Consider the following 19,190-nt stretch of genomic DNA (forward strand, 5'->3'; position numbering starts at 1 on the left):
TTTGTTTGAGCTAAAGTTGAATATGCAAGTATTATTATTATTAATAATAATAATAATAATAATAATAATAATAATAATAATAATAATAATAATAATAATAATAATAATAATATTTTAATTTGTATACCGCCCTTCTCCCGAAGGACTCAGGGCGGTGAACAGGCAAATAAAATACAAACAAAAACATACACCTTAATTAAAACAACCCTTAAAAAACTGATTCAAAAATTAGCCAAAAAATTTAAAATAACCTTATACCCCATAAAAATTACAGAATTTAAAACCCATAATTAAAAATTAAAAATTTAGAATTTAAAATCAAGCCAGTCCAGCCAAACGGAATAAATAAGTTTTAAGTTCGCGGCAAAAGGTCCCGAGGTCAGGTAGTTGTCAAAGCCCGGGGGGAAGCTCGTTCCACAGGGTAGGAGCCCCCACAGAGAAGGCCCTCCTCCTGGGGGCCGCCAGTCGTCCCTCTCTGTGGGAACGCACCGAAGTAGATCTGGTTGGTTCTGCAGCAATTATAAGACAACTTTTGGGGAGCTTTCAGAACCAGCCCTAGATGAATGAGGTGGCCCTGATTATAATCTCAAACTGGCCCTCAAGGCATTCAGCAACTGCTTACGGTTATAACTTCAGATTTATTTAATAAATTCACAGCGGCTTAGCTTACATGCCCCACGGAACCATAAATCATGGTTTACAAGCCACAGTAGTCAAAATTACCGAACATTTTAAGCCAAAGCCAAGCTGGGTGGCTTGATGTTGTGAACCCAAGCAATACGTCAACCAAGTCCTCTGGTTATCATTTCCTTGTGTGACAAATTAAAAATCTTGACGTTTGATCTTAAGAAACCTCTTGTGGTCTGAGATGGAGGTCTCTTCCATGTTTCTGCGTATTCTTTCCCCGTTCATAGAAGCCAAGATTTCGAAGAACGTATGTTTCACCCAGCTTTCGGGTTCACATCTGGAGCAGATGGCTACGAATAAGATCCTTCTTATGGAAGCAATTTTTCAGGAAGCCATTGTTCCTGCAGGACCTCACGAGAGCGACCATCTTTTGAAGGCCTTCTTAAATTCTGGTGTTGCTTGATGGACCGAGAGCAGGGGTGAAAGGCTGCCGGTTCGCGCCGGTTCGTGCGAACCGGTAGTAAAAAAAAATTCTACTGGTTCAATCCAAACCAGTATTTCCGATGATCAGCTGTGCTGCGCGATTTACATTCGTTAGAAAGCAGGAAATCTTGCTTTCTAGCGAATCTAAATCGCGGGGCAGAGCTGTCCCCCCCCCCCCGCCGCCCGTTGTTCTACGGTAGCACCTGTGGTGCGCCTACGTGCGTTTGATGCATACTGTGCGTGTGCAGCGTGCATTTGGAGTGTACTGTGCACTTGTGCGCACAGCGCATGCTTGGCGCACCACACATGCGCGCACAGCGAACTGGTGGCAAACCTCTCAGGACTTCACCACTGACGTGAGAGGCTTTGATTTTACCGTTTCTTACATGGTAAAGGTTCCTCTCGCACATACGTGCTAGTCATTGCCGATTCTAGGGGGCGGTGCTCATCTCCATTTCAAAGCCGAAGAGCCAGCGCTGTCCGAAAACGTCTCCGGGTCATGTGGCCGGCATGACTCAACGCCAAAGGCGCACGGAACGCTGTTCCCTTCCCACCAAAGGTGGTCCCTATTTTTTCTACTTGCATTTTTTACCTGCTTTCGAAACTGCTAGGTTGGCAGAAGCTGGGACAAGTCACGGGAGCTCACCCCGTTACGCGGCAGCACTAGGGATTCGAACCGCTGAACTGCCGACCTTTCGATCGACAAGCTCAGCGTCCTAGCCCCTGAGCCACTGCGTCCCTTACATGGGTCTTCCATTATTTTCTTGGGCAGGCTTATGTTTTAGCGAGAGCGCTGGAGTTGCTTGTTCTCTTCCCCGACCAAGAGCAATTGTAAAATGTCAGCATGATGGCTGGACGTGATGCGCCACCATCCATAATGCAGGAGGAGTTTTAAGCGGAAAGTTGGAGGCTTCAAGGTTAAACCGCCGTCGTGTGTGGCTGGCAGGAGGGGCCATCTTGGCAGCTGGCTGGTCTCTTGTTCTTATTTCTTCTAACAAGAGAGGCCAAAGGCCAGCTCGGGGTCTTGGTCTCTCTCGAATAAAATAACGTCAAAGGAACAGGGTCTTTTCTCTTGATCAGTGATGGCGCTTTCATCTTCGCTCCGTTCTCTTAGTGCATGCTGTTTTTGCAAAATCCTGAACAGAAAACCCTCAGAGGAGGATCTTTGTAGCTCGGGGTTGAAACGAGGGGTCCTTGGTGCTCTTTGAGCTTGCTTGTTTTCCTAAAGACGTTGCATTATCCAACTAGGGAACATTATCAGTGCTAGGAAGGAGTGGGTTGTGTGGAGTGGAATGGTGGAGAAGGGAAGGAGGAGAACAAGGAGAAGGACTACAGGGTCCCTGATGCTCTCTGAGCTTGGTGGTTTTCTTGCAGACGTTTCCTGGCCCAGCTAGGGAACATCATCAGTACAAGAAGGAAGTGGGATTTGTAGAGAGGAGGAGGAAGGGGGGTCAGGAGGAGGAAGAGGAGGACTATGGGGTCCTTGGTCCTCTCTGAGCTTGGTGGTTTTCTTGCAGACGTTTCCTGGCCCAGCTAGGGAACATCATCAGTGCTAGAAGGAAGTGGGATTGTGGAGAGGAAGAGGGTCAGGAAGAGGAGGACTACGGGGTCCTTGGTCCTCTCTAAACTTGGTGGTTTTCTTGCAGATGTTTCCTGGCCCAGCTAGGGAACATCATCAGTACAAGAAGGAAGTGGGATTTGTAGAGAGGAGGAGGAAGGGGGGTCAGGAGGAGGAAGAGGAGGACTACGGGGTCCTTGGTCCTCTCTGAGCTTGGTGGTTTTCTTGCAGACGTTTCATGACCCAGCTAGGTAACAGGGGGACGGGAAAGGAAGAAGAGGAGGAGGAAGAATTGTTGATTGGGGCGTGGGTGACCTGTTCCTTGTGCTGCGAAGCCCTCAGCTCCTAAGCACCTGGTCAGCTGGGGGTAAGTCAGCACTCCTGTTGACTGACAAGGGGACCATTTCCCAGGCTTTAATCATTTCCCTGGCTGTTTTTGTGCCTGCTTGGCCAACAATCTTAGTAAGCTGAAAAAACTGAATGTACGTACCGGCCATCAACACCCCAATCTACAACTAAAAAGCCACACGCAACCAGGCACCATATAAATACTACGCGTAGATTAGCCCAAAGCTCGCACATTCTAGTGAGAGAGAAATTCCCTGTGGATGGGCTCCGAAAGCTGGGAAAACTAAACGTCTGGTCCCAGTGACCGATCCAGGTTCAATCCTGCAAGGAACTGCATCTTTTTAAGACAAGTGTTTTTATATAAACGCTCGCTCTTAAGGGCCTTTCTTAAGGAACGGAAAATCCTAATTCCTTTCAGTTTGCATTGGTTCAGCTCTGCGATGGCATTTATTTTATTTAAAATATTTATCGTCTGTCCGGGACACAGAGCAGGATTTTTTTTCAGTCAGCACACCCCAAAAATTGGATGAAAGGAAAGAAAAGTTCGCTTGAATTCAGCCCAACATTAGATCCATTAGGCTCTGGATCAGTAGTCCTTGGATTTTTTTAATTAAACTAACCGTTTTAATTGCCTGGAAAAAAAATAATTGAAAACCGCATGATCTAGGGAATCCCACATTTGATTATAACGTATTAAATAAGCAAGGCAAAAAAAAAAAGTCAACCAATTAAGCCCTTAATTTAAACACACGCTCGTAGTAATGGAGTTGGAGAAGCACTCAAGGGAAGGAAAGTTTGGCGAGATTGGGGATGGTTACGTCCTAACACGAGGGCGAGAAACCCGATTTGCAGGGAAGCTTGCAAATCGGGCCGCCTGTCTCGCTTAACGACCAGTGTCCCAGTTCCTATTGTGGTCGTTAAGTCGAGGACTGCCGGTACAGAGGATTGAGTTTAAATGAGTCTGAACGCCAAGATGAGAACCATTTTGGTGGGAATATTGCAAATCCGATCGCTTGTCTCGCTTTAAGGACAAGTGCTCCACTCCCAATTGTGGTCATAAGTCAGGATCGCCTGTACAGAGGCTGAGTTAATAATGAGTCTGAACACGAGGATGAGAAAGCGGTTTGTAGGGAAAGATTGCAAACCCGACCACTTGTCTCGCTTAACGAAAAGTGCTCCACTCTCAATTGTGGTGTTAAGTTGAGGACTGCCTCTACCAAGGGTCTCCAACATTGGTTTAAGGTTTAAATCTTTAAGACTTTTGGACTTCAACTCCCAGAGTTCCTCAGCCAGCTATGCAAATTAATATAGCTATGCACATCCTTTACTTACATATATATACTTTACATACATACATACATATATATATGTATGTATACGTTTCGACGAAGTCTCATTCGTCATCTTCAGGCTTCAGCTTCATGCTTCTGGGAGCAATGTGTGATTGCAGCTGTTTCTTCCTTTTTAACTGCTAGTGGGGGTTTGAACTGATTGGGTGGGAGCTTGGCTATGCTCTGATTGGATGGGGGTTTTTTTTGTGCTCTGATTGGATGGGGGTATGTCCTGTTTGGGTGGGGGCTTGGTTGTGCTCAGATTAATCTGAGTTGCAGGGGGATTTAATATATATATTAAATATATCCCAGAAATATATCCCAGAAATATATCCCAGAAGCACGAAGCTGAAGCCTGAAGATGACGAATGAGACTTCGTCGAAACGTTGCCAAGACATTTCCAATTTTACACGGGAGAAAACCCGAACAACCAAAGACCTACATACAAACACCTGTGAAAACCTCAGAAAACATATATTTATATATATATATTTATATTTCATGATATGTTTTTCTTTCTTTTTTTACTATGACAATGTTTATGTATACTGTTGTGACAAAATTAAATAATAAAAAAAAAGTCTTAAAGTTGCCAAGGTTGGAGACCCCTGACCTATACAGAGGCTGAGTTAATGAAAAACTGGGGCAGCATTGCTCCAGATCTCTGCCTGTCATGGCATTATCTTTCTGGTACGCCTTCCGTATCTACCCTGGCACAACAAAGAAGGACCAGGGGTGACATGATATCGATATTCCAATATTGGAGGGGCTGCCACAAAGAGGAGGGGGCCAAATTATTCTCCAAAGCACCAGAAGGCAGGACAAGAAGCAATGGGTGGAAGCTAACCAAGGAGAGAAGCAAAACCCCTGGAATTAAGGAGAAACTTCCTATCACTGAGGACAATTAATCAGTGGAACAGTTTGCCACCAGAGGTTGTCCATCACTGGAGGTTTTTAAGAAGAGACTGGATGGACAGCCACTTATCTGGAATGATGTAGGGTCTCCTGCTCGAGCAGGGGGCTGGACTAGAAGACCTCCAAGTTCCCTTCCAGCTCCTCTTCTGCTCCTTGTGCCATATCCGTCATTGGACGTTGGCGATCATATTGGCGATCCTATTTTTTTATCAACAGCTACACGAAAAATTGCTGCTGAGTTTTGTCCTAACCGGTGCCTTAGATTTTGAAGCTATGATGTTCGTTTTCTGCCTGGACCTCCTTTGCCTTCAGCCTTTCCTTGGAGGATGAATAGGAATAGGAATAGGAATAGGAATAGACAGTTGCTGTGCCCCTGGGCCCTTCGATCCGCTTTTGCGACAAGCAAAGTCAAAGGGGAAGCCAGCTTCACTTAATGACAATGTCGCTACTCTGCTGCTAATTCAACGCCCGCAGTGATTCACTTAACAACTGTGGCGAGTAAGGTCGTAAAATGGGGCAGAGCTCCATTTTTCTCCTTTGGCAACAGCAATTTTGGGCTCCATTGTGGCTGTAAGTCGAGGACTACCAGTCACGTGGACTTTTATGCAAAGGCTTTTTCACGTGACTTGGCGTTTTTGTGGCCAAACCGGAAGCAAATGTTTGCAGTGCTCCTGGTAATGATGGTCATAAGTGTGAGGACCGGTCGTTAAGTTACCTTTGGGAAGCCCGGGCACCAAAAGTCGAGGGAGGGCAGGAGAAAAGTGGGCAGAACCAGGGCAAAACCTAGATTTGGTTCAAACTTCAGTAACCTTGTTCTGTTTTACACATTCCGTAAATTCCCCTTCGGCGCATGCAAAAATGAAAGTTGGGTAATTTTTGAAGAGGGTCAGGAGAATGCGTGCATTTCGGTCTTGTTTGTTTTGTTTATGTTTATTTAAATTTTTATACCGCCCTTCTCCCGAAGGACTCAGGGCGGTGTACAGCCAAGATTAAAACAATTAAATATACAGAATTAAAATAGCAATTAAAATACATATTCAATAAATGGCCGAATTAAAACCGTCAAATTGACCGATACTAAAATACCCCAATAAAATTATTTAAAAAACTTCTCTTCTTCTCTGCATGAGTATCTTGTTCTAGGTAATCCCAGACGTTACAACTGGTTTCCTTGCAGGGATGAAAGCAGGAGGGGGAAAAATTTAGAACTGCTTCCTTTTCTAATCTAGTGTTTTTGAGTTTCAAGAGGCATACGGCCCTCTAGAGGAGGAACTGCATTTTTAGGTTTCTGCAGTGGTTGTAAAGACCAGGGATGGCCAGCAGGAGGCTCCAAAACCCTAGATTTTGAAAAATTGTGTTACCAATTCTCGCCAAACCAACCTGGGGCATTCACGTATTAATTCAACCAATTCGATGAAATCATTTATCGTTCATCTTTCTTTAAAAGCAGTACAGGTAGTTCTCCAGTTATGACCGGTCGCTTAGTGACTGTTCGAAGTTACAACAGACCCCTCATAAAGTACTTTCAACCCATTTGAACGGATGGTTTAGTTAGTATCAGGTTGGAATTAACCATCGGCCATTTATGGAAGGAAGATCAGGAAAATAATTTCAAATCTCTATTGAGGTCTCAAAGTTAATAGCTTAGAGAAAGATGCTTGTAATTTTTTGGGAATATATATATATATGTGTGTGTGTGTGTATGTATATATGTGTGTGTGTGTGCATGCGTGTGTGTGTACATACATACATACATACACACACACACATATACATAAATCTATATCCTTCAGGAAAAATAATTATTGTTGATCTCATGTGAATTCAGCGGTAATGATTGATGGACTTCTAGCAAGCTTTGAACTCCTCCAGTTGGGTTTTATTCAGTGAGCTTTAGCCGCTGCCTTGAATCACACATGAATTAAACAGGTATGGCAAAACACCTGAAGGCAGGACAAGAAGCAACGGATGGAAACTAATCAAGGAGAGAAGCAACTTAGAACTAAGGAGAAATTTCCTGACAGTGAGAACAATTAATCAGTGGAACGACTTGCCTGCAGAAGTTGTGGATGCTCCAACACTGGAAGTTTTAAAGAAGAGGTTGGATAACTGTTTGTCTCAAGTGGTCTAGGGTCTCCTACCTAAGCATGGGGTTGGACTAGAAGACCTCCAAGGTCCCTTCCAACTCTCTTATTCTGTTAAAAGGGAGAGTAGCTATCCTTTTCTGGGCTGAGATCTCTGTGGCTTTTGATACCATAGACAGTGGTAGGGGACTGGAGGCTAAAACATATGAAGAACGGCTGCAGGAACTGAATATGTCTAGTCTGATGAAAAGAAGAACTAGGGGAGACACATGATAGCAGTCTTCCAATATCTCAGGGGCTGCCCCAAAGAAGAGGGAGTCAAGCTATTCTCCAAAGCACCTGAAGGCAGGACAAGAAGCAACGGATGAAAACTAATCAAGGAAAGAAACAACTTAGAACTAAGGAGAAATTTCCTGACAGTGAGAACAATTAATCAGTGGAACGACTTGCCTCCAGAAGTTGTGAATGCTCCAACACTGGAAGTTTTAAATAAGAGATTAGATGACCATTTGTCTGAAATTGTAAAAAGTCTCACTCTTGAGGAGGGGGTTGGACTAGAAGACCTCCAAGGTCCCCTCAACTCCCTTATTCTGTTCCGTTATTCTTTGCCGCTTCTCATTTTATCTAGCAAGCTCAGACTTATTTCCCCCCCTCCCAAAGCCAAATCTGAGACGGAAGAAACCTTCACCCAGAAAAATGCCTTCCCGCCTCCACCCCCACAATAGTTGGAGTAACGTGGCTTTTGCAGAGCAGGTGTGTCCTGCGCCTTTAAAGAAAGAAATATAGCTTGCCTGTTTTCGTCCTTCAGGGGAACAAAAGATAAGTCACTCCCCTTCAAACATCTGGCGATGTTTTCAGAAAGACGCAGCTGGTCAGAAGGGGCAAAATAGTCTCCGCCAGTTTTTCAAGGTTGCTTTTCAAACCAGCGATCCACAATGGGCAATTATTCTCTTGGAAGGGGGGGCGGGGGGCTGACCTTCTTCATCGGGCAGGTGTTGTTGTCACAATTGTGAGATTTCAGGGCTGAGAAGCCAACCTCTGAAAAAGTTTGGAACCGTCCTATTTAGGCACGTTTTCAAGGCTGGGCGCATTTATTTATTTATTTATTTATTTTATTTATTTTATTTATTAAATTTTTATACCGCCCTTCTCCCGAAGGACTCAGGGCGGTGTATAGCCAGAGATAAAAATACAGAATATGTACAGTTAAAAACGAATTAAAATGTAGCAAAATTACGAAAACGGCTGATAATTAAAATTAAAATTTAAAATATTTAAAATATTAATAAACCCCAATTTAAAATCAAACTATTATGCCAGTCCCGCTTGAATAAATAAGTATGTTTTTAGCTCACGACGGAAGGTCCGAAGATCAGGCACTTGACGTAGGCCAGGGGGGAGTTCATTCCAGAGCGTCGATGCTCCCGCAGAGAAGGCCCTACTCCTGGGGGCCGCCAGCCGACATTGTTTGGCGGACGGCACCCTGAGGAGACCCTCTCTTTGAGAGCGTACGGGTCGGTGGGAGGCATAGGGTAACAGCAGGCGGTCTCGTAAGTACCCGGGTCCTAAGCCATAGAGCGCTTTAAAGGTGGTAACCAAAATCTTGAAGTGCACCCGAAAGACCACAGGAAGCCAGTGCAGACTACGGAGCAGTGGTGTTACACATGTGTAGAAAGGCGCGCGAAGAAGCAAAACACATGCGCGGAAGGCTGGGCACATGTGTAGAAGGCACACGCACGGTGAACCGGTTGTTATGTCTGCGCCCTCCGAGCCGGGCCCCCTGCCAGAAAGTGAGGGGGAAGGGCCATCAGGACTTACCTCGGGAGCACCGGCTTCCCTGGCTCAGCTCCAGGAGCCAGAGGCAGGCCAGGTGGAGGAGATAACGAGGCCTCCATCCCCTGACTCTTTCCCCCCCCCAGGCCACGCCTCCAGACCCGGCTGATGGCAGTCAGGCCTGGCTGGACCCTAGGTTTTGTAGGCAGGAGAGGCGGGAACAACAGAAGCAGGGGTGGGGCAGGCCTAGGAAGTGCTGAGTCATGGAGCCACACCCCACAGGATATAAAGGCAGCGAGGGCTGCTATACCTCTTCGTGGCAAGCAAATCAACTGCTTAACTAGAGCTGAAGTATTGTTTGTTCCTGGTTGACTCATCGGCATCAAGGGAGATAACAGAGACACTTGGCAGACGCTCGCTAGTTTGCTGCCAGAGCTGATAGTGCCGGCTAATTAAGCCGTCGCTCGGACTGAGGCGGGGGGGGGGACAGAACACTGGTTGTAAGAATATTGGAAACCCACGACCCTGTCTCTACCTTCAATATGTCCTGAAGGAATACAAGAAAAGGGGGAGGGGGATTAAAGACCCTTGAACCCCCAAATTTGAGCCTGCAGGCGTGTAATTATTGGGTCTATTTTATCTAGCAGAGCTGTTCCTTATCCTTGCTTTCTCGGGAATGACTCCTCGTGTCATTAATTGGATTATTGATACGCTCAGCTGAGGATGGAGCCTGAGAACTAGCAGATTGCATCTGCTCTCTCTGTCTCTGTGTCCTAGTTTATAATTCCGTCGTAAATATTACGACTTGGACCATTAACCGTTGACAGGTTCCCATCGCCAGATCTCCATGAGCGCTTGGTGGGGGCTGGAGACACGCACTGACGGAGATCCCTGCTGGTTTTCTCTTGCTTTCTCATGCTTCTTCATTGGCCAACTCTCTTCTGTGTACACATAGTCCTCGACGTACGACCATCCATTTAGTGACCGTTCAGTGGCGCTGAAAAAGTGACTTTTTGCACTTACGACCTTTGCAGTATCCCCGCAATCATCATCATCTTCTTCTTTTAACGACCCCATAATCCCTTGCAGGGTGGGCAACTGAATGGAGCCAGCGGAGTGTTTTACTGGCCAGATGCCCTTCCCTGTCGCCGATGAGGAGTTTTGTTCAGCAGATAGATTCTCATCATGCCCAGAGAGAGAAATATCCGCCTCTACCTAGGATCGAACTCACAGCCTCCTGATCGTGAGGCGAGAGCTCCACCTCTAGGCCACCGCATCCCTCACAGCATCCCCAAAATTCAGACGCTTGGCCACCGGCTCATATTTACGACGGTCGCCGTATCCCGGGGTCACGCGATCCCCCTTTGTGACCTTCTGTCAAGCAAAAAGTCAGAGGGAAAGCCAGGATTCACTTAACAACCATGTGACTAACTTAACAACCGCAGGCATTCGTTTTAACCACGGTGGCTCAGAAAGGTCCTAAAATGGGGTAAAACTCAAATGTGTCGCTTAGCAACGTACATTTGGAGCTGAATTGCGGTCGTAAGTCCAAGGAACACCTGTAATTGAAGGGTATCTTTTGTTCTTTGGAAAAGTTGACCAAGCCAGATCTGCGCTTTTGAAATTAATCTTAATCTAATTCTGCCTCCTCCTTGCCCCCAAGCAATGCTTCTAAATTCTCTCTTTTTTAAAAAAAGTTTTTTTTATTAATAATACAATTAAAACCATTGGACATGGTTTGACATTTCCGGTTTAGACATTTCCGTCATATTTTACCTTACAACTAATACAATTCCTCTACGTTATACAAATATATATACCTTGTCTCACAATTCAAACACAAGAATTCTTGCGTCTATAGAACTTACATCCGTAACAATTTCATTCCTATCTCTTTCAAGAAACTACCGTATAAATTGCTAAACTTTCAACTCATCAGCAATCCTTTATCCTTTAGCATTCTTCCTCCTCTCCAACCAATAGTATAATTTATTTCAGATTTCGTCCTATTCTGTTTCCCTCTTATCTTTGAGTTCCAATGTCAACCTGTCCATTTCATAACAAGTTAATACCTTAGCTGCTACTTCTTCCTCTGAGCGGTTTCTTTATTTTTCCAGTTTGGTACAAAGGCCAGTTTTTGCGGCCCTTAGAATATGTAACATTAAGTATATTGTTTCCTTATTGTATTTATCTATTGTAATACCTAGTAAGAAAAGTTCTGGCTTTAATTCGATATTTTGCATTAGCATTTCTTCCAGCCATTGCTTTACCTGATAGAATAGAATAGAATAGAATTTTTATTGGCCAAGTGTGATTGGACACACAAGGAATTTGTCTTTGGTGCATATGCTCTCAGTGTACATAAAAGAAAAGATACCTTCATCAAGGTACAACATTTACAACACAATTGATGGTCAATATATCAATATAAATCATAAGGATTGCCAGCAGCAAGTTATAGTCATACAGTCATAAATGGAAAGAGATGGGTGATGGGAACTATGAGAGGATTAATAGTAGTGCAGATTCAGTAAATAGTTTGACAGTGTTGATGGAATTATTTGTTTAGCAGAGTGATGGCGTTCGGGGAAAAACTGTTCTTGTGTCTAGTTGTTCTGGTGTGCAGTGCTCTATAGCGTCGTTTTGAGGGTAGGAGTTGAAACAGTTTATGTCCAGGATGTGAGGGATCTGTAAATATTTTCACGGCCCTCTTCTAGATTCGTGCAGTATACAGGTCCTCAATGAAAGGCAGGTTGGTAGCAATTATTTTTTCTGCAGTTCTAATTATCCTCTGAAGTCTGTGTCTTTCCTATTGGGTTGCAGAACCAAACCAGACAGTTCTAGAGGTGCAAATGACAGACTCAATAATTCCTCTGTAGAATTGGATCAGCAGCTCCTTGGGCAGTTTGAGCTTACTGAGTTGGCGCAGAAAGAACATTCTTTGCTGTCCTTTTTTAATGATGTTTTTGATGTTAGCTGTCCATTTTAGATCTTGCGATATGATAGCCTCTGGTTTTTGGGGCATTCCCACCAAATGTGGCAAAAGGTCCCTACCACCTCCTCACATTTCCAACACCTCGGTGAATAATTTTTGCTCATTTTGGCTGGTCTTGTATGTAGGTGGGATATGCCCAGCAATTGCTTCTAGATTCTCACAATCTGGAATTGTGATGCAAGACTTGGCATATCCTTTGCCACTTCCTTTTTTCTTTTGTTGATCCATATTCCTCTTTTTGTTTTTTTCTGTCTGCCTTCACCTGGGCTTCTGGTCGACCCGAATCTTTTTTCTCCAACCTGATGTCCTGTTGTGAGGGTGTGGAGAGTGCAGTCTCCCAATGGCCGGTGCCAACCCAACCGGAGGCCACTGTATTGGAGAAGGCCAGGCTCAGATGCTCAGAGAATTGTTTTGCTACAGCCCCCCCCCCTCCCCCGCCCGCCCGCCACGCTTCAAAACACAGCTTTTTCCTTCTTCCCTTGCACAATCCCTCTGCAAGGCCGTAAATAACTTCATTGCACAACCCCACACTTCTGCAGCGGAGTCATAACAGAGACTCGTGCAAATAAACATGGAAATTTACCCTGGGTGTTGAAACCTTCCTGTGTGTTTGTTTTGCGGGATCCCATCCAAGAGAAAACAAAAAATAAAACAAAATAAAAGTTTTAAAGACCGGCACCGATCCTGGTCATTTAGTTTTTCCTTCGGGACATTTAAATCCATTAAGCGATTTGCTTGGTGGCGAAATGCCGAGCGTAGGCGAATTGGTTGAGGGTTTTTGAGAGAAGAGAAATGGATAGTATAGAATACAGAATAACTGAGTTGAAAGGGACCTTGTGGAAGGTAATATGGTCCAGCCCCCTGCTCAATAAGGAGACCTTAGACCTTTTCAGACAAGTGGCTGCCGGGTCTCTTCTTAAAAACCTCCAGTATTGGAGCAGCCACAGCTTCTGGTGGCAAGTTGTTCCACTGATTAATTGTTCTCACTGCCAGGAAATTTCTCCTTATTTCTAGGTTGCTTCTCTCCTTGATTAGTTTCCATCTGTTGCTTCTTCTCTTGCCCTATTCTCTCTTTGGAGAATAGCTTGACTCCCTCTTTTTTGTGGCAGCCCCTCAAATATTAAAAGACTGCTATCATGTCACCCCTAGTCCTTCTTATAGATAGATGATGGATAGATAGAGGGGTGGATAGCTGGATGGATGGATGGATATTGATAGGGATGGATAGATAGATAGATAGATAGATAGATAGATAGATAGATAGATAGATAGAGGGTGGATAACTGGATGGATGGATAGATATAGCTAGGGATAGATAGATAGATAGATAGATAGATAGATAGATAGATAGATAGATAGATAGATAGAAAGATAGATGTAGATAGATAACAGATAGATGATAAATAGAGAGATGATAGAGAGATGATGGATGGAATCAGACAGACAGACAGACAAAATAGATAGATAGATAGATAGATAGATAGATAGATAGATAGATAGATAGATAGATAGATAGATAGATAACAGATAGATAATAAATAGAGAGATGATAGAGAGATGATGGATGGAATCAGACAGACAGACAGACAAAATAGATAGATAGATAGATGATAGATAGATAGATGTAGATAGATAACAGATAGTTGATATATAGAGATGATAGAGAGATGATGGATGGAATCAGACAGACAGATAGACAAAATAGATAGATAGATAGATAATGGATGGATGGATGGATAGATAGATAGATGAAAGAAAGAAAGAAAGAAAAAAAGAAAAAGAAAAAATATAGAGAGATGATAGATGGATAAGATATGGATGGATGGATAGATAATAGAGATAGATAATCAAATATTTATTAATTTTATCAAAATGTAAGATACAGAGGAAAATAAGAAGGGTGGATAGCTGGATGGATGGATGGATAGATGTTGATAGGGATGGATGGAGGGGTGGATAGATAGATAGATAGATAGATAGATAGATAGATAGATAGATAGATAGATAGATAGCTGCACAAACAGAGCTTCACGGTTGACTCCAGTATCTCTGATGCTTTGCGAGGACCAGTGTAAATAATCCTCCTGGATCCTTTGCTGATGGAAGCCATCCAACCTCAACAGCTTCGTGACTCATGTCAACATTTATACTTTCCCAGAGCAGTTAAAGTTGGCTTGGCTTGAATCTCCTTCCTCCACTCTGCAGCTGTTGACAAATATGTTTTATTTTAAATTTTGATTTTAATTGTATATATATTGTGTTTTATTTAGGCTGTACACCGCCCTGAGTCCTTCGGGAGAAGGGCGGTATAAAAATTTGATAAATAAATAAATAAATAAATAAATAAATAAATAAATAAATAAATAAACCTGTTTCATCTTTTTATCCCCCTACATGCAGGCGGGCTTAGCCTGGCCTTGGGGTGGGATGGAGTCCAGCATCCTGCCTGAGCCACAAGGTGGCAGTATTAGCTGCTGAATGAATTCGTCCTTTGGAGCAGGGGTCTCCAACCTTGGCCACTTTTAAGACTTGTGGACTTCAACGCCCAGAATTCCTCCTGGGCGTTGAAATCCACAAGTCTTAAAGTTGCCAAGGTTGGAGACCTCTCCTTTGGAGGGCCCTTTTCCACAAGAGAAAGGAAGAGAGGTTCTCCTAAAGTTCTGGAGATGATTGTCTTCAGAGAGCAACGCCAGCGATCTCTCTTCCAGAATCCATAGGTCGAAATGCATAGATTGCTTTTGATCTCTGGTGAGCAAAGCCAGACGATGCAGGGGTTGGCGTTGGCCGAAAGCAATCAGGCGGGGGTGGGTGGGGGTGGGGAGGCCGTATTTTGTTTAAAAATCACAATTCTGAGATTTAACAGATTAACATAGTTGGAAGAGACCTTGTAGGTCGTCTAGTCCAACCCCCCCCCCCAAAGCGGGAGACCTGACACCATTTCTGACCAACGGCAGTCCAGTTTCTTCTTGAAAGCTTCCAGTGATGAAATTCCCACAACTTCCAAAGGCAACTTCAGTTCCATCAGTTGATGGTTCTCACTGTCAGAAAATTTCTCCTTATTTCCAGGGTGAATCTCTCCTTTGTCAGTTTTCATCCATTGTTCCTTGTCTGGCCTTCGGGTGCCTTGGAAAATAGTTTGACCCCCTTCCTCCTCTCTGTGGCAGCCCCTCAAATATTGGAAGATGCTATCCTGTCTCCCCTGGTCCTTCTCTTCATTAGACCAGCCATGCCCAGTTCCTGCAACTGTCCATCGTATGTTTTAGCCCCCAGTCCCCTAATCATCCTGGTTGCTCTTCTCTGCACTCTTTTTAGGGTCTCCACATCTTTTTTTATAGTGTGGTGACCAAAACTGGATGCAGTACTCTAGGTGTGGTCTTACTGAGGCTTTGCAGAGTGGTATTAGTACCTTGTCCAGAGAGGAATGGATGAGCTCTTAGGATTTTTGATGAAAGACACTCTTGAGATTTCGGAAGGAGGTTTGCATGGAGAAGAGCTATGGACGGTCGTATGTCGAGGACTGCCTGTACTCCAGAACTTCTGCTCGGTGCAGGATCGGTCCATTACAGCTTCCCTGACTGGGTAACCTGGATTTGGTGGGTCCCCCTTCCTTACCTAAGGTCTCTGCTTTCTTCTCCAGGAAACCTGCAGAAAATGCCAAGGTCTCTGGAAGGAACACATGAACCTCAGTTGTGAACAGCTGGCTGAAAAGGACGACATTAAATACAGAACATCCATGTGAGTATCTTTAGTGTTGCGGTGGGGAGAAGAAAACAGAAACCCGCCCACTCCCCAGATTTCAACTAGGGCCAGTTCTGCAAAGGTTGCTCTTAAGCTCTAATGTTTTGTTTCCTAACGATTACAAAATTACAAATCCGGGACAGTAGCACCTTTTCTGGAACATGTTTTATGAAAAGGTACAAGCTTGCGTGGCTACCAGGTTTTTCTTTTCTTTCTTTTCTTTTTCTTTTTTTGGTCTCCCTGGACTGACTTGGCTCTATTCCTACCTTCTCCGCGACCTGTTGAAATTTGAGTAAAGACTGGTGGGTTGTTTTTTCCCCCCTCTCAGGTAAATTGCTTCTTTATTCAAAGTTGCTTGGAGGGAGAAAAGGGGAGAGGAGAGGAAATAGAAGGGAAAGGATAGAGGGAGGGAGGGAGGGAGGGACAGATGGAGGGAGAAAGGGAAGGAAAAAAAAGCAGGGAAAGGAGAGAAAAGGAAATAGGAGGGAAAGGATAGGAGGGAGGGAGAGGGGAAGGGGAAGGAAGGAAGGGGAAAAAAGCAGGGAAAGGAGAGAAAAGGAAAGTAGGGAAAGGATGGGAGGGAGGGAAGGAAGGAAAAAGGAAGGAAAAGGAAGTAGGGAAAGGATAGAAGGAAGGAAGGAAGGAAAAAGGGAGGGAAAGGAGAGAAAAGGATGTAGGGAAAGGATAGAAGGGAAGGAAGGAAAAATAGGGAGAGAAAGGAGGGAAGGGAAGGGAAGGGAGGAAAAAGAGGGAGGGAAGGAGAGAAAGGAAGTAGTAGAGAAAGGATGGGAGGGAGGGAAGGAAGGAAAACGAGAGAAAAGGAAGAAGGGAAAGGAGAGAAGGAGAGAAAAGGAAGTAGTAGGGAAAGGAGAGAAGGAAGAAAAAGGAGAGAAAAGGCAGGAAGGAAAGGATAGAAGGGAAGGAAGGAAGGAAAAAGAGGGAGGGAAAGGAGAGAAAAGGAAGTAGGGAAAGGATCGAAGGAAGAGAAGGATGGAAGGAAGGAGAGGAGAGGCGAGAGATCTTTAGTCTTCTTGACCAGCTGCAACAGAAGTCAAACTCTCACCCTTCTTCCTACAAGTGGGGCAACCTTTGTGCCATTCGGAGCCAAGAGCCACAGGAGGCAGATTATCTGAAGCCCCTCCCGGTAGCTGGACGGGCTTTCTCAAAGCATGAAGCTCGAGCACATTTCCAAAGCAGTAGAGAGGGGACCAGAAACCTCATCCACGGAAGTGAACCGAAGAGGAGCTAATGCAAATAAAACAAATACGCCATCCTGAGATTTGGGGCTCGATGCCCTTGAGAGTATCAGAAGGAAGGAGGCTAAGGATTCCGCCTCTTGTGTCTGATTGCTGTGGTCAGAAAGGATCCTAGCAAAGAGGAGGAAAGGTGGCGTTTAATGAGATGCCCGTTGTTTTTATGCCGCTCCCCTCCTTTGTCCCTCATTGTCTTGCCAAGCTATTCTAGATTATTATAAAAATACTTTAAAAAAAAAAAAAAGCTCCCGTCGTGCTTTCTTCCACAGGATATATTTATCGAGAGAGAGAGAGAGAGAGGGCAGATCTAATAATACACCCAGGTTTTTAAGCTTTATTCATCTGAAGAAGAGGGGAAGGAAGAACTCGGCTGATGTCTTTTGGCGAACCGCTGGGCCCAGCTGAAACGCGGGACAATGCGACTTCCTGTTTGAGCCGAAGGAAGAGTAAGCCCAGCGGGATTTTCAGAGCCAGCTTCCTGCTCGGCTGCTAAGGATTTCCTGTTGGGAAAGAGGACGAGATGGGAATAGAAGAGTAATGAAGGGGCTGAATTCACGCGGAGTTATTCTTGCTTGTCCGAATCGCAAAGGCAATGACCAAAAATGGAATTTGGAACGAGAAGATCGTAGCACAGAAGGCCAGCCTGCAGATTAATTCACAAATCACGATGCCCCAATCCCTAAAAATTGGTTGTAGCAGGGGTCTCCAACCTTGGTCCTTTTAAGACTTGTGGACTTCAACTCCCAGAGTCCCTCAGCCAGCAAAGCTGGCTGAGGAACTCTGGGAGTTGAAGTCCACAAGTCTTAAAGGGACCAAGGTTGGAGACCCCTGGTTTCTAGGACACTTTCCAGTTCAAAGCTGGAAGATACTGTGTTGTTGTTAGTTACAAAGTTGTGTCCGACCCATTGCAACCCCATGGACAACATTCCTCCAGGCCTTTCTATCCTCTACCATCCTCTGGAGACCATTTAAGCTCACGCCAACTGCTTCAGTGACTCCATCCATCCACTTCCTTCTCTTTTTCTTTTGCCTCCCATCGCTCCCAGCATGAGGCTCTTCTCCAGGGAGTCCTTCCTTCTCATTAGGTGGCCAAAGTATTTCAGTTTCATCTTCAGGATCTGGCCTTCTAAAAAGCAGTCAGGGTTGATCTCTTCTAGGACTGATTTGTTTGATCGCCTTGCAGTCCAAGGGACTCGCAGGAGTCTTCTCCAGCCCCAGAGTTCAAAGGCCTCGATTCTTTGGCACTCAGCCTTCCTTATGGTCCAACTTTCACAGCCATCCATTGCAACTGGGAAAACCAGTGCACTTTTGTTGGTAGGGTGATATCTCTGCTTTTTAGCATCTGTCTAGATTTGCCATAGCTGACATAGAAGATACAGTACAACATTGCTATTTTAGTCTGCGTCCGTAGAGCCAGATTGAAATGTTTTGAATTATGTAGACCTTTTCGTGGCAGGATGCTAACAAGATAAGTTAGTGAGGAAGAATCTTTCCTGTGCCATGACATAATAGTAAAATAATAGAGGTCTCAAGAAAGATCTAGGAGTTACCTGTATCTCAAACCAGGTGTCTTTATCTAGTGAAGTCTAAAATAAATGTACATAGTGCTACATTTACATAGTACATACTGCTACATATAAATGCAGCCATAGTACATTTTACTATGTACGTGAAAAAGATGAGAAGGATAATAGCAATGCAGCCTACTAAATGGTTGTCTTTATACATAGCATGTATTACATATAAATAGTAGAATGTACTACATACATTTTTTTTTTTTATTTATTTGCATTTATATCCCGCCCTTCTCCGAAGACTCAGGGCGGCTTACACTACGTCAAGCAATAGTCTTCATCCATTTGTATATTATATATAAAGTCAACTTTTATTGCCCCCAACAATCTGGGTCCTCATTTTACCTACCTTATAAAGGATGGAAGGCTGAGTCAACCTTGGGCCTGGTGGGACTTGAACCTGCAATAATTGCAAGCAGCTGCTGTTAATAATGGGCTGCATTAGCCTGTTGAGCCACCAGAGGCCCAATACATACTACATTCTACTACATATAAATACAGCTGTAGTAC

The 19,190-nt window shown here is 44.3% G+C and overlaps 1 protein-coding gene across 2 annotated transcripts in view; it reads left to right on the forward strand.

Moving 5' to 3' along the window:
• Positions 1–19,190, forward strand: part of RNF216 (ring finger protein 216) — an 89,183-nt gene that overhangs the window by 47,779 nt on the left and 22,214 nt on the right. For both annotated transcript variants that reach the window (XR_009152125.1, XM_058157911.1), the window contains exon 14: positions 15,753–15,850. Coding sequence is in view for 1 of the 2 variants with exons in the window: in XM_058157911.1 (XP_058013894.1) it covers positions 15,753–15,850 (98 nt within the window). In the remaining variant the exon portion in view is untranslated. The remainder of the gene's footprint in view (positions 1–15,752; positions 15,851–19,190) is intronic.

Source organism: Ahaetulla prasina, chromosome 14 (assembly GCF_028640845.1).
Source record: "Ahaetulla prasina isolate Xishuangbanna chromosome 14, ASM2864084v1, whole genome shotgun sequence".
Classification (NCBI taxonomy): domain Eukaryota; kingdom Metazoa; phylum Chordata; class Lepidosauria; order Squamata; family Colubridae; genus Ahaetulla; species Ahaetulla prasina.